General features: G+C 41.7%; 1 protein-coding gene across 1 annotated transcript in view; it reads right to left on the bottom strand.

The window, feature by feature from the left end:
• The window catches only part of MAP7D3 (MAP7 domain containing 3), a 40,135-nt gene extending 26,165 nt beyond the window's left edge, over nt 1–13,970 (bottom strand). Inside the window, exons 1-3 of the mRNA XM_062503177.1 lie at nt 13,892–13,970; nt 1,008–1,103; nt 137–217 (exon numbers count right to left, since the gene is read on the bottom strand). Of these exons, the coding sequence (XP_062359161.1) occupies nt 137–217; nt 1,008–1,103; nt 13,892–13,970 (256 nt within the window). The remainder of the gene's footprint in view (nt 1–136; nt 218–1,007; nt 1,104–13,891) is intronic.
• Between the last annotated feature and the right edge of the window lie 1,735 nt (nt 13,971–15,705).

Below are 15,705 nucleotides of genomic sequence, written 5' to 3'. Positions count from 1 at the left end.
GCAAGACCAAGAGCAGACCTTGTCTCTTGCCCCCAGCAAGCTGACAAAAAGTGACAGAACATGGAGTAAGTGGGACAGCAATTCCTTTAAATGAAATATTTTAGAAAATTATATTATAAGTGAAACATGAAAATACCATGTTGCTTTTCCCGCTCCTCTCTACGTTCCCTGGCCAGTCTTTGCCTTTCTTCTGTTCTTAGCATGGAACCATCTATCACTGTCAAAACAAAATTGAAGACATATAATTGTCAATGACTTTGAACATTTGCATTTAAATAAAAAGTCAAAAGTCTTCACTATCAAAAGGAGAATGAAACTTCCTGAGAGATGTACACACACTAAATCACTGCACACTCTATATAGAGATTAAAGATACCATCTGAAAAATTCACAGAAAGCTGAACATCCTCCTTTTCCCCCTTTCCATTCCCTCACAACACTATTTTTAAAAGGTGCAAGAGGAAGCAGACATCATATTAAAGGCTCAATAGGTATAATGAAAAGAAAGCCTAAGAAGACATACGTGTGAGAACATACCCTATTTCAAACTCAGCTCTGATCCTCATTCTTGTGCATATTAACTCCCATGAACAAGAATGACAGGAATTTAGGAAAATATCAACTGGGAACAGGTAATTCACCTCTCATGACAAATTCAGCACTGTAGGAAGCTCATTTGCAGACTAAGCAGAACCAAGATTTAAGCAGTCTTTGCAAGTATAAAAACTTGAATTTCAGCAAGAAGTGAGCTGGTAACTTGCCCAGTTACTATCGTTTATCGTTGTTGTCATGCCCTGCTTACAACAGAGGCAACTTCAACTGAACTCTGAGCCAGTCAAAAGCAGAAATCTATCATCAAAACCAGACCTACAAACCATCAGCCAGGTGCTCTGATGCCTCCTGAAGAAAGAGCACCAAACTTCCCTCTAAATATGTTCTTTTCAATCCCTACTAACTCTCCCTTGTGAGCCCAGCACTTCATTAAGAATAATGACCTGCAATTATACCTGGTTTAGTTGCTGTCTTTATTGAGGTCTGGATTGTAAGAGGGCTAATGCCACTTTGGCTCCTTCTTTCTTCTGCTATGGCTTGGGCTGCAGCAACTGTGAAAAGAATGAATCCACATTAAGAAAATCTCTACAACTGATATTCATTAAATAAATATATAAAATAAATACATAAAACTGTATTTGAGGTCGCTGATGCTTTTGCTAAATAACTAAATCTGGGCTGCTCAACTTTTAAGGAAAAGCTTGTCAAATGAGACTTGAGAGCTGGCATTGCTTTTCACTGTAAAAACATTTACTGAACCTTATGTTTTAAGACTACAGAGTTTCAAAGATCAAACTTATTTAATAACTCTTCTAAGATAAACCCCATTATTTTGCAGTTATGGCTGACTTGTACTTAATAATAAAAACTCTTTGCTACCACATGAGTATCTGTGGGCTGGACACATGTATGCAATAGTCCATTAGCATTGCTAGAATCATATTCTGATGAGACCCAGGCACAGAGAGAGGTCTATGAAGACCTGCCATTACTTCATGACAAAAAGAGAAAGGGGATTAGCTACATAAAGTAAGCCATTAAGGGATGCTTATGACATACTTCTGAAACTGGATCTTCAAAAATACATTTTAATTATAAATTAGATTCCAAAACAGTAATTTGAGCATTTGTGCAGAGACCCATTCACCTTATCTGAGTTTCACCAAGGTGACTTCAGCAAAATGCAGGGCTACAACTCACAGATAATCACACAGAAAGCAAATGCTACCAATATTAATTTCACTAAATAATAAAACCTATTAACAAGTCAGGGAGACAAATTTACTGCATCACTTTAGCCAGATTTTCTTTGTTTTGGTATCCACTTTCACTGATCACCTCACAGGGCGTGAAACTGAAGAGTTACATGGAAAGCAGGCAGGGCAGCCTGTAAGACAGCACTACCCCAGCGCCCTGCACAGCTCAAATGCAAGTGTCCTCCACACTGCCACCTTGTTCTCACCTTGGCTGACAGGCACTGGGAGCTCAGCTGGGTTCCACGGAAAAGCCCAACTTCAAGAGGAAGCAAAGGAACACACTACACAGCCACCAGTTTAACACAGAAAAGGCAAATCCACAACACATAATATGCTGTGATCTCAACCAGAACATGAAGGACCAATAGTACAAATTGCCATTCTATTTTAAAAAAGACTACAACTTTGCCAATGATCTGACTTCCCTTTAATAGGAGCAGTGCAGAATGCAGAAGAGGAAGGAAGAGTCTCCCCGTTCTCCATGCATTGCCATGACAACTAGTTGTGTCATGGTAATAACCCTCCCTAAGGCTGTGACCAAGAACAATTACCTCAAAGTGTTTAATCCCATGTGATTCCAGTGATAAATGCTGATTACAATACTTATTCAGCAACTCTAAATTGTCACCCGCAGCTGTTGCCATGTCTTGAATTAATTTCTCACTGCAGCAGCAAACAAAAGTCTTCCTCAACCCCATCCTATACATCTCTGAGGCTCTTTTCAAACAGAGACCAGATATACTACAACAGGATTACCAACTGGCAAAAAAACAGCTTAAAAAGGGCTCACTGTATTTTCACTATCTAGATCAGACAAGTAAGACAAAAATCTGATTTTTTGTACACGGTTGCATGTCACATGGATGGGAATCCAGCCCAAAAAAACAGTAAGTGTAGAACAACAGAATTATCTATTCTAAAACAAATAAAAGTGAAAACAGCCAAAGGAAAAGCAGGTGTTCTGAGAGCAGAAATACACAGCCAGGGCATTCATATCCAATGACACCTTCATACAACACAAAGGCTGAAGGAGCACAAGACTCCTAAAATATCAGATTTCAGACAAATACAGAAATCCAGGTATGTCTTTCTTCAAGGGAGGAGACAGAAATGCTCAGGCAGCCTGAGCCAACTCAACCCAGGCAGGAAATTATCCCAACAGAACAAATTCACTCTGCACCTAAACCAGCTTCAGTTAAGACCAACACTAGAATTTTGCCCCAATTCTCAAAGTTTAAATATCCAAATTTACATAACGAAATTATAGTAAGAAGCAATTAAACAGGTAAAATATTAATTTTATTTTACTTGCAGAAGTATTTTACTATTAGAAATCTTGCTGAACAAACCAGCCATAATGGATATAGAGGATTATGTATTTATTTAGTCAATCAGAAATAAACATACAGTTGGAATAATGTTCATGATTAGAAGGCACTGATTTAAAAATGTGTCTGATTTAAAAATCTGCAATCAGTCAGTTTAATTAATTAAGTTTGCAAAATATTACTTGAGGTTCTATAGGACAGGAAAGTGGGTTATACAAACAGTTCAGCTTGCAGAGGACACAGAGGTAAAAAAAAGTCTAGAAATACCCAGCCAGAGGACTTTGCACATCAAGGTTTTTCTGTATGTCAGACAAAATATTTTATGTTCACTCCCTCAGTGCTTCATTATTTGCATAGAAACAATGTGCTCACACATTTGAAAGTAGCAGATTTAAAGCACAAGGCGTGCACCTCCATGTCACATGGATGTGATCCATTTAACCAACAGGAAGCCAGAATTAAATGTGAACTGGGGATTTGAACACAAGATTAATAAAAGGAGAACAGACATCGCATTAGATACAACCCTGAGATATGTGAGCTCAATTTCACCAAGTTCCTGTTCAACAGACAGGTTTTATGGCCCTTGACAATTTCATGGTAAATTTACAATACAAAACTGTGATTTTCAAAGTCCACATTTTACTACAGTTAGAGAAAATGCATTGCATATTGTTGCACTATGCAATCTTTTAAAAATACCCATCTTATTTTGCTTTAATGCAATGAAAGAAACCTTAATAATTAATATATTTAAATGTATTTTTGGCAAAGATACCTATAATTTCTTTGCCTAGTTTTCCACAATGAATGTAGCAGTCTGCTATGGAGCGACGCTTCATGGAAAAGAATTTTCCATGAAATATATCTCTGTAAAATAAGCCTAATACTTCTGTAATGAATCAGGATACCTCAGAACAGGAAATCAATTAAAAACCATTCTACTAGAATCCATGTCACATGCTGCATTATGGGGGGGTGCCTTCATGGACACACTCAGCAAACTCCCTGGAGAAGAAAAATTCTTTTAGAGTCAAATTAAATCTCATTTCTATTCTGAGCTTGCCCTCCCACAGTAGTCTTTCACAACAATACTTTGTGATCAGCATAATGTGTGTGTTTATTTTACAGAAGTCTACCTTGAAATGCTCCAGGTAAAATTAATAAAAGTATTAGCCATGCATGAGGCCAATTCTACTATCTGCATTAATGCATAATAAAATAGAGCTATTTGAACCATGAAATGATTAGGTAATTTGGGAAGCAGTTTTCCTTCTGCACCCTCACCACCATTTAGCACCCCAGGTCTGGCCAAGCAAACTGGAGGTAAACCAAAGCCACAGAAGCACCAGGAGGTGACATTCTAAATGAAGGCATTTCCCAGTTTCACTTCCAGCTCACGATCCACTGCCAGTGCAGGTGCTGAGGTGCCTCCCTCACACTGAGCACGACTGTACTTCCCTGATCAGGTTTCCAATACGCCCTGAAGAGACCGGTGCTAAAAATAAGCCTTGATTTCTATTTCAACCCCTGCACACGGCTAATACCCTTGGCCCCTGCCAAGACTGGCAAAGAACCCGCTGCTGTTCTTAGTAAACCTCATTAGGGCCTGAAGTGGCTCCGTCCCTTTTCACAGCGAGGTTCAGGGCTCCCACCCCATCACCTCCCCAGGGTCCTGACCCAGCCTCACTCGCTCTTCCCTTCCCCTGCAGAACTACACAGGAGAGCAGTGTGCTGATTTTCACAGCAATCCTTCTGCCTCTCGTGATTTAATGACTCGTTATGCAAAGCAAACAAACAAAGAAATCCCAGACTAAGCCTCTGAAAGAGGCGGTGTTTGGAGGGTTCCTGAATGTTAAGCATTGTTATGATTCTAAGTGTTTCCATAAAAGTTTAAAGCAGGCAACAAGAAGCCAATAAGCAATCCATGAATCAAAAGTGAACTTTTCAGCAAAATACCTCTGGTTTTATAGCAAACTGTGCGAATTCTAAAAGACACCATTTTTGTCTTGCTCCACTACAGGGAACTACTGCTTGCCAGTAAGTGTTCAGATCTTTTTAATAAGTGTTGTACATACTTTCAGGAAAGATGAGGAAAGTCAGTGTTCAAGTTTGAGATTTCCATGCCCTGCGTTTTAAGCTGATTTCCACTCATTAATTAACATCATTTAAGACAAATGGATGCAAGATCATATGTTTGAAGCTTTAAGAAAATTACTGGTTTTTACACCACTACTCTTTGTTCAGATAACACCAGAAGAAGGATGCACCTTCACACAAACAAGCTGACAACACAAAATTTCTAATGATGAAGAGAAAGCCCTCTCTGTGTGCATTCCTCTTTTCCCTGTTTTCCCCTTTTCTGTCTTTCCCTGTTGATCCTCACATCCCATCTTTAGGCTGCAAGGACTGACAGGCTCCACAAGCAAACGTGAGCTTCCTGGCAGGCACCTTCTGACGGACCAGCTGGAAGGCAGATGGTTCTCCTGCTTTGGCTGGGCAGCCACCAGATGGGAAGCACACAGATCTCCAGAAAGCATTTCATGCTCTCAGCTTCAGCAGGCTACAAGAGCTTCCTGTTGTCTTATCCCTATCCCAGACTCCATTTGCAAACTTTGTCCTATATTTATTACCTACATGGAATGTCTATTTTACTACCTTTATGTGCTTCTCCCCGCCTTAAGACCACTTCTGCAGCTAATTCTGTACAACAATCTGGTTTTGCTCCCAAAGTTCAAGGCAGTTCAGGGTGATTTCTTCAGTTCATCACAAGATTTAATCCCACTGGAAAACCCAACACAAGCACTCCTTTGCAGTATATGAATTAGTAGCTCCATGAGTAAGTATTTGACACATATTTGCAAGAACTTAAGTTTTTACTTATCTTTAAAGATCCACATTCACATGAAGACCTAGAAATACTGTTTAAAAAAAAAATCACATAATTAACAAAATTACTTATTTCTTATAAGGAAACCTGCAAAGATACAGCTGAAGCCATCTCAAATATGTATTATGGTCATGCCTAGGGCATACCAGAAAGGCACCAGGAAGGTTGCTAGTTAATTTTTGCATTGATCTCTGTATATTCTGCCCTAGGGGAAGTACATAATCTAAACCAAACTTGACTGTAATACTACCACAGACCAAGGCATTGAAATTTGTCTTTAACAGAATTGGCAGCCATCTCCAGAAACCTGCTACAGTCAGAGATGCTACACCACTGCCCAACAGCCACATCAGAGATGTACCATCCTTACTACTTCCAGTTGTCTGAACACTACTGAACACACACATCTGTGGAGTGTGTGACTCTCACTGTCACTGTATTCTGTTATTTCAACCTCACTTACACTGCTCAGCCATGAGTTATGCTTCTTGCCACTTAATGGAAAAAGCAACTGCCAGCACAATGCTTAGAAAGGACAAAGACATGTCACCAACTCTTGCAGAAGCCATCACAAGGTTATTAAGAAGCACTGTCTGTTCTGTGCACACAGGGCTGACAAGCTAAATCTATCCCCTTCTCTAGAAAAGAAACCTGGCTTCCACAATCTGGGGTTCTTTATTAGTGAGATGCAATATTATTCATCTCTTGAAAGAAATTACATGGAACAACAGCAGAAACTCTACTGTCACTAAGACCCTTGTGAATCTTCTCAAATTTAGCAGAAACATTTACCTGTTTCTGCATACTGGAAATTCCAAAGTATCCTAATACACAGGACTAAAATGAAAGCAGTCTCTGCAATAAATATGCCCTTACATAATTTCAAGTGGATTAATTGTGAACTTTACTAGTTATGTGACATAAATATACAGGTGGACACAGATCTAACACTCCCAACTGGACAGAATTAGACACAGGTTTAACAGCTACAGAAGGACCCAAAAGGTAAAATGGTGGAGTTTTAACCAGAGTGGAAGATTATCAGTAACCAGTCTGCTGTAAAATAATTTTCTCTTATTAACAGCACTGTCCAGTGCCTCAGGAGTACAAATACTGTCCCTCCATGCTGGACTGGCTTCACAGATGCCAGAGCAGTCCCACTTTAACCTCCTCTGCACAGCTCTGTTCCAACTGGAATTCTAGCTCAAGCATTGGCAAAAGCTACAGACAGAAATCAGCTCTCTGCTTTACTCCTCCAGCTCCGGAGGCTGCCTAACATTGATTCCTCTTCACACTCCTGCACAGCCATGGCAAAAAAGTAACCTCAAGACAAACTCATGCTTTCTTCTCTTATTTCACATCTGTTTTTGTCATTGTACTGTTTCTTTCTCTTACAGTGCACTATCTGTAACACTGGCAATAGCTAACTTCTCTCCACAACTTCCCTCTTTCCTGAACAGTCTGAGCCTTTTTGCTTGCTAGAAGCATGGCCTTGAAAATACTTTTGTCCTCTTGTTTGCAGGCTGTGGCTATTGTTTAATTTACCCAGCCCAAACAATGTCAGCCTAGACCACAGCCTAGCACTGGAGTCACAACAGACTCAAGACAAACCCTGTGAAAACACAATTTTGTTTGTTTTTTTTTTTTTGTTTTTTTTTTTTGTTTTTTTTTTTTTTTTGTTTTGTTTTTTTTTTTGTGGAAGGATAGCAGTTCCTTTACAAGACGGCAGTGAAAACTACAGCTTTTGCTTTTTACACTTGATGAATTTTCTCATGGAAAATTTAGAGCTCATTCAAACATTGTCTGTGTGTTTCAGAAGAGAAACTAGTGTTGGCATTTACCCCCAACAGGCCAGTCTCAAATCAAACCACTCAATACAGAAAGTGCTGCAGGACACTGACAGGTCCACAGTGTGTTTAATGCAGCAAGCTCTCTGTCTAAAGCAGAACAGATGGGTGCACAATGTAAAAGGAAATAAACTACAAATTTTCTTAAAGCTGTACAGTTCACCCAGCTAATTAAAAAATGAAGGCTCTGGGACACTCCACTACATGCAGTGTAAGACCCCAACAAAGTAACCATGAGTCAATCCCTGCAAAAAGCCTGAAGGATAAATGAAAAGTGGCAAATGGATGTAAAAAAAACAAGCAGGAAAAAAGAGCTAAGGAGACTATTTTTTTCTATTTCATTACCTAGTGACAGAAAGTCTTTTAAAGAAACTTGAAAGTGAGTAAGGTGACACTAGCTGATCTGGTCTGGAAATGAGTGTCCTTAATATCTGAATATCTGAAACACAACATACATATTATTGATCACCTCTGTGCTGCAAAAATGTTCCTTGAAGTTCTCTTGGCAAAACTAAACAGAGGATAAGGTTTGAAATGAATAAATTCCATTAAATTACGTTCTTTAAGTATAAAGATCCCCACAGCATTTCTATATTCTTGTAGCCAAGCCCTCTTGGGCTTGGGAGAGGAATTTTAACACTTCGAAGCTTTGAAACACTTGCCTAGAGAACAAGCCACTGCAGTATCTATGCTCCCTGCCAAGATTCAGGTCAGTGCATTTAAACAACAGAGAGTGTCTATAAATTAAGAGTCAGTTAAGTACTCATAAAAGAGTATTTTAGAAGTTGCCTGTGAATTATGAAGGCAAAAAACACTATGAGAAAAGAGAGCGGTATTCTGACATGGCCAGTGGTAACTGTTTTCTTCAAAAGCAACATCAGCTGGGGATCCTTCACCTAGAAAGCTGAAGTTCCAAACTGACTGAAATACAAAAATAATTTAGATGAAAACAAATGTCAAACAACTAGGTCAGCCTTCCTTAAAAGCAAGGGCTTGTGTCCCTTTATGCACAGGCATTATGCAGCACAGCTTCTGTCTCTTTCAAACAAAAACAATTCTGAGCAACATCTTTTTCTGCCATGAACCCCACACTCCAAAAAACTTAAAACACCACATCTAGAAAGGTTTTGATTATTGGACAGGCATATGCAAACACACTGAAAGTGTATAATCAGTGAAGATTAACCTGGTTGTAAGCTGTATAAGTGGAAGCTAAATGGCACTAATTTATTTGTGGCAGAAATTTGCAGTCCCAGTTGGATTTTCGAGTACCACAAGTAATCTGGTAAGTCATATTCACAGAAGTAATTAAAATTGCATGTGCAGAATTTTATTTGTCAGGGTGTCCTTTCAAAAGAGGACTGCAAGCACCTCCAATTACTTAATCAAATTTCAAGAGAACCAGCTTTTGATATCCCTATTATTATGACTAAACTAGATTATTTCTTCCATTTATCTTGTAACAATCCATAATAACCCTTCTTCACTCTCTTATCAACCTTAAGAACTGAAAATTAATAACAGCGTATCAGTACTCTAAATATTCTTGTTTTCTTTTTGAAAAACACGAGTGTATGAAGAAGCTTAATTTCAGTCACATTTTAAGACTATGCAGTTAGGGACAGTGTAAGCCACAGCATCTCTGGGTTCTCACCATTGGAGTTATGACCCTTGCAAGTCATTATTTGCTAAATAATTTCATCTGAACTGAAGCATGGAAGCCAAATTTATATTTTGCAATTTCAACACACAAAGAAATATGCAGAGAATGGAACACTCTACATAAGAAACTGAAAAAAATATGCTGTCAATGCACATGGTTTGGGTGGGGTTTTTTTTGTTTGCTTTTTTCCCCTTACAGCAAGGAGGATATCTCTCCTGAATGCATTTGGAGAAATCTAAAGAATTTATGTTTTAAATTCGAATAAAATCTTTTATAAACCACTTACAACTGGAAGTAATCTTCAGAATGCTAAGCATCTAAATACATAACATTCATCTTTATGAATCAGCATGAAATTATCCCTACCCTGTACGACTGTATTTCTCTGAACAAAAAGAAAAATTAAATTAGGGCTCATAGCCATCACAATTACATTAAGTTCTCAGCCTGATTTGGGAATGATCTCTCACCACTGAGATCTACATGAAATCCAATTTCTGTGCAGTTCTTTGCATTTATCATCTTGGCACTCTGCAAAGCAGTCTTACTAATTTTATGCAGAAAAAAAAAGATGAAGCGCAAAAAACCCTCTAAACTTTCTCCAAAGTTCTGAGTTTGACAACAAGAAACTGAAGCCAGCCCCAGTGATCATCAGCTGAATGCCCCAGTCATGGGCTGCCTTTGCTCCACAGATGGAACCTGTACTAATCACTCATTCAAACATCACCAAGAAGGACAACAACTGAATGCTCAAGATGCTTTTCATGTAGCACTCCCACGCTGTGAGAAATCTGGCAAAGAAACAGCTTCCTTATCTTGCTGCTTCCCAGGCAAGATTTGAAGCCCACCTCTACAGTCACTGCAAATCCCAAAGGCTTTCAAAGATCCAAATTTGTAAGTAAATTCTTTCTCTCTTCCAGCAAGCAGCTCTGACGCACAGGTCAATTCAACAACTGACTGACAGATGCTTCTGGATCCCAAATAATTTCCTCTAGACAGCTCAGACCATCTTCTGTTGTGGGACCAAGAGTTCTCCAGTACTCCTGCAGATGTTGGTGCAAGCTTGTGTTCTTGTAACTGTTACCTAGAGACCAGTGCATGTCCATGACTACCTGACTGAACAATGAAGTTGCACTATTAGCTATCCATCCATCTTTCTTTTCATGCCAGTTCTGTGTACATGCACTTGGTAAAGCTATTGCTATGAACTGTGGTCCGGGCAAGATGAACAAAGCCAGACAGCGTCACTTACACAGAGAGAAAAAACTGATTACATGGAATGAAGCTGTTGTTTTATTAGAAAAGTTCTAACCAAACCAGGGCCTGCAGGTCATGGAATTTATGCCTGCTGCTAGATTTGTAGAAAAGGCACTTTATTTTTTCCCCCAAACCTGAGACAGGTTTCCCAAAAGATGATGCAAGTCTTGGAAAGGAAAATATATATGAACAGCACTTAAATATACCGTTTTGAAGAAGCTTTGCAGCAGCAATTCAATATGTGAGTGGAAATTCTGGCAACAGCACAGGATTACCAAGCTCTGGTAAAAAAAACCAACAACATTCTCTACCCATACTACAAAAGATAGGAGTTTTCAGTATTCTAGGGAAAATGAAGACAATAAATGTAGGCTACAGCAGTTTAAATTACAGATATTTTTCCTCTGATTACCCACACCACTCAAGGAAAACCTCCCTTACTGAATAAACCACCAAGTACCCAACTATTCCCCTCTTCTCACATCTTAACAAGCTCAGCAGTACTTATGGCATTAGAACAGGATCAAAAATTCCTCTTCATCCCTGAGGGATGACAGCAGCAAACGTGGATAACAAAAATGGGGTAAGCATCTGCCATCTATGCACTGCCAGTTCAATGTACAACTGCAATTCATTTCTAGTATTACATGATATTCAGAAACCTTAACTGCCTTCTAGTTGCACTTTATAACTGCCTTCTAGCTGTAGTAGCAAATTCTGCTTTTTGTCATCCACATAGAGGAAATAAGACTGGACAAGTGTGTCAGGGCAGAAAATTATTACAAAGGAACTGTAGAACTGGCACTGCAGGCATGAGCTGGCCCGCAGAATCTTAATTACAGTTGATACTCAAAGAAGGAGAAACACCTTTTCCTTACCTTAACACTAGACTGAATTTAAGAGAATATTTATCTTGTCAAACATATGAAATTGGAAGTTAGTTACAAGTGGCACCATTGGATTCCATGTGCGCCAAGGCCTAAAAATTAACATGTAGCAATCACCCACAGAGAAAAGCAGTATCAAGAGTCTGGTCACAGAGAGCAGAAGTGAACAGAACAAGAACCCAGAGGTGCCCTTTAACAAGGATCCACAAAGGTACCTATGCAGAAGGTGACTATACAAACAGTATGTATACACACCTCTTAGCCAGGCTGTCAGAAAGAGCTGCACTTTCTCCACAAGATACTTTTTTATTTATTGTCTTTAAATGTGAGATTCCCAGACAGAAGTTCACTGACAAACAACTGAAGGCACACAACACTGTATTTACTTTGCATAGCTGTTTGTTCTCCAGATTGATTAAGACAGCAAAGTACACAATTGCCCACAGAACAGCAGAAACTGGGTCCAAGCATTCTAACGAGCAGGTATTTTGGAACTGAGGAGTCCCCCCACACAGCAAACTGAGCTCAGAGAAGCAGGAAGTTATATCCCTCCCCAAACATGCCAAAGGCTAGCGTGGGACTGAACGTCGACGTTCCTCCAGGTGTCTTTTTTTTTTTTCCTACATCTTCTCCAAACAGCTGAGATATCAGACTTGGTTGCTGCTCACGACTTCTCCAAAGAGCAGCAAATACTGTGGCAAATTATCCTGCAAATTCCACTGTCAACCACTGGATTGCAAGGATGATTTCTAAACATCATTTGCTCTCTCCAGGGAGCGCTACTGACTACAAGTCGGGAGCAGAGCTGCAGAGTGGCCTGTGAGCTCACTGACAGCACTGATTCACTGCACATTAGCACCGAGTTTATCTTTGAGCACATAACTGCTACAAATGCATTCTATGTACACTGAAGTTCAGATTCTGGTTCAGTGACTTCTACCCCCTCAGGGAAAAAAAAATCAAGGTCTAGCCTTTCCAGGATCTAGTGAGGGGGGTTGTTTTAGCAACATGATGTGCATATGACAGCAAGTGTGTGTATCTGAAGGGAGATGGAGCTGCCCGGCCCAAGGAGCATTTCCTCTCTGGTTTTGGGACTAAATCCAGGTCATGACAGCTGTCAGCAAATATGGGTGCCCATCCTTAGAAAAACATAGCAGCCACCATGAAAGTGCATCCAATATGGAAAATAAAATTCAGCAGCTCTAGCAGGAAGAGTAAGGTTCAAATAGACACAGCCTGTGCAGGTGAGAAGCGCTATCTTTTGGCGATCTTTATCCTTCTGGAGCACTAACCTGTCTTAATTTTGGAAGAGAAACAAGAAGTAATTAAATAGTATTTCCAACACCCAACACACTGAAGAAGTATGCCAGGTGAGAGTTGTACATTCAGGAGCCTTTGCCAGCATTCTTCTTTATGCAATTACATAGATATACTGAAAACAATCATGTAAGAGGCTCTCAAGGGTAGTTGCTGCACCTAGTCCTAGTTAGTTAGCTTAGATCAAATCACAAGTCGTTTTACTTTTTTTTTTTTTTTTTTGTGACTGGGATAAGAAAATGTTTCTCTTTTGTAATGGTTCACTCACAAAGCTTTCGCGCATAGACATACCACGAAATTATGCTGCAAACACGTATCGTGCATGCACAACACTCGTTGCAGAGTACATTATTAAGGACCTTAAATACAGATAGGCACATAAACACAGCCAAAGACAAAACCAAAGCAGAGCTTCTTTAGCCCCCTTACAACATCAGAAAAAAAAAAAATAGGGCATTATTAAATCTTTGATTAGAAATCAGTACCACGGGCTGTGTCTGCCTTCTATACTAGGGACCGAACGCGCCGCTGGAGCAAACCCAGGCACCGACAAGTTGGAGAAGAGGTGAAAAACGGGCGGTTCGTGTCACGCAGCCTCCCGCAGCCGCCTCTGCCGCCGCCCACGAGCTGCGGGAGGTCCCGAGCCAGCAACGGACCGGGCGGGGAGCGGGGCCGGGGCTGGTGCCGGGGCCGGGCAGCGGGGCTGGGGCCCGGCAGCCCCGGCGGCCTCCACCCGCGGTGCCCCTTGCCCGCCCCGGGACGGGGCCGGACGTCCAGCGCAGCGGCCGTGGGGGGTGGCGGGGGGGGGGGGGGCAGCCGGCGCCAGCCGCGCCCTCGGGCCGCCGGAACCCCCCATACACACACTCCGTGCTACCCTTCCCTGCCCGCTCTCACCCATCTGCTCCCGCAGCCCCTTCAAGGAGGAGGAGGAGGAGGAAGCGCAGGACGGGGGTGCCGCACCGCCCTCCGCCATCTTCAGCGCCGGGCCGCGGGAGTGCCGGGCGGGCCGCGGGGCGCGGGGCGCAGTGCGCAGGCTCCGCCCGCTCCCGCCCTGCCGGCACCGCGAGCGCGCCCGCGTCCATCCGGGGCGGCCGCGCCGAGCGCCGGGAGCTGCCCTCAGGCTGCGCTTCCACAGGGACAGCGCTGCCGGAGCGGGTCCGGCCAGGGGCAGCGAGCCTCCTGCAGGGACTGGGGAACGAGCCCGGCGGGGGAGCCGGTGGACTCAGGGGAGCCTCATGACTCCGTGACAGGAGGGTGCAGTGAGGTGGGGCCGGTCTCTTCTGCCGTGTGTGCCGGGAGAGGACCAGAGAAAACGGCCTTAAGCTGCCGCAGCAGAGATTCAGATTCGGTATTAGAAAAAAAAGTTTCAGTGTTAGGGTGGTCATGGAAGGGGAATAGGCTGCCCAGGGAGGCGGTGGAGTCACCATCCCTGGAGGGGTTTAAGAGGTGTCTGGATCTGGCGCTGAGTGATGTGGTTTAGGATCACAGAACCGTCAAGGATGGAAGAGACCTTCAAGATCATCAAGTCCAGCCATCCACTCAGCGCTGCCGTGCAACCCCAAAACCACATCACCCAGTGCCAGATCCAGAAACCTCTTAAACACATCTTTGGTTTAGTGGTTTAGGGGTTGAATACTTTGAATATTCTATGAACATCTGCCAGAGGGGCCGATAGAATTGGCCGCCCCACGGGAGCCGTCGTGGTCCCCCGATGGCCGGTGCTGCGGGGAGCCTGGCACTGCTGGGTGGGCATGGGACAGTCACAGGCCAGGGGTCATTTGTGTCCCCACAACAACTGCACATGGCATCCCATCGCTGCAAGGGACTTGGAACTGCATGGTCTGTAAGGTCCCTTCCAGCCTAATCTAAGGTGTTACCAACCATAATGAATTGCCTTCTCTTGGGGAGCTCTCAAGGAGAGATGCTGCTCTAGTTATCAAAAAATTTGGGAATAATCTCATTTTGCCTCTGAGTTTACGCTCTGAGAAGAGTGAAGGTAAAGCAGCGTCTGTGGCCATAGTAAAGGACAGGCTCTTTGGGTCCTGTGCAGGAAACACTTTGCAATCATGAACAGAAAGTTAGCCTGTCAGTGGGCCAAGAAATTATCCCAAAAATGTGATGAATGCAGGAAAAGTAGCAGTAGGATCAGGTAATACTTAAGAGAACAAAAAAGGAGCCTTTTAAATATTCCAAGTAGGGCTCCATTTTAGCTTGAATATTCAGACCACAGACCTCCCCTGTTCTTTGTTTCATTTTTTTGTTATGTTTGCTCTAAGTGTGTGCAGAGAATCCTTTGTCTGTTGTTTCCTCTTGGTGTTAATAGAATATCAATTATTATTAGTCGTATTTAAAACAAAAGGGCAGCTAAAGGCACACATTCAATGCCAAATTTCCTAGGTTTATGTTTATAATATATTGTAATAACACCTTGCCACTTAGTAATCTCCATGTCCTTTATACATATGCTGAAATCAAATTTCACCATTTCACTGAGAGACATTCAGATATTATCCTCATTTTAGAGATGAAAGGACTAAGTCATTGAAATAAAAGTCTCTGGTTATGTCATGAACAAAACAGCACAGCAAAAAGCCTGGCCCAGGTTTCTTGATTCTTTGTTCTATATCCATGTATTTTTCCATCTTCCTTTAATCAGCAGTTATCAGAAAATATCACCAAAATGGTTTGTATCCATTCTCAGCAGCATA

This window comes from Cinclus cinclus, chromosome 15 (genome assembly GCF_963662255.1).
Source record: "Cinclus cinclus chromosome 15, bCinCin1.1, whole genome shotgun sequence".
Taxonomy (NCBI): Eukaryota; Metazoa; Chordata; class Aves; order Passeriformes; family Cinclidae; genus Cinclus; species Cinclus cinclus.
This window is presented reverse-complemented; position numbering and strand designations above follow the sequence as displayed.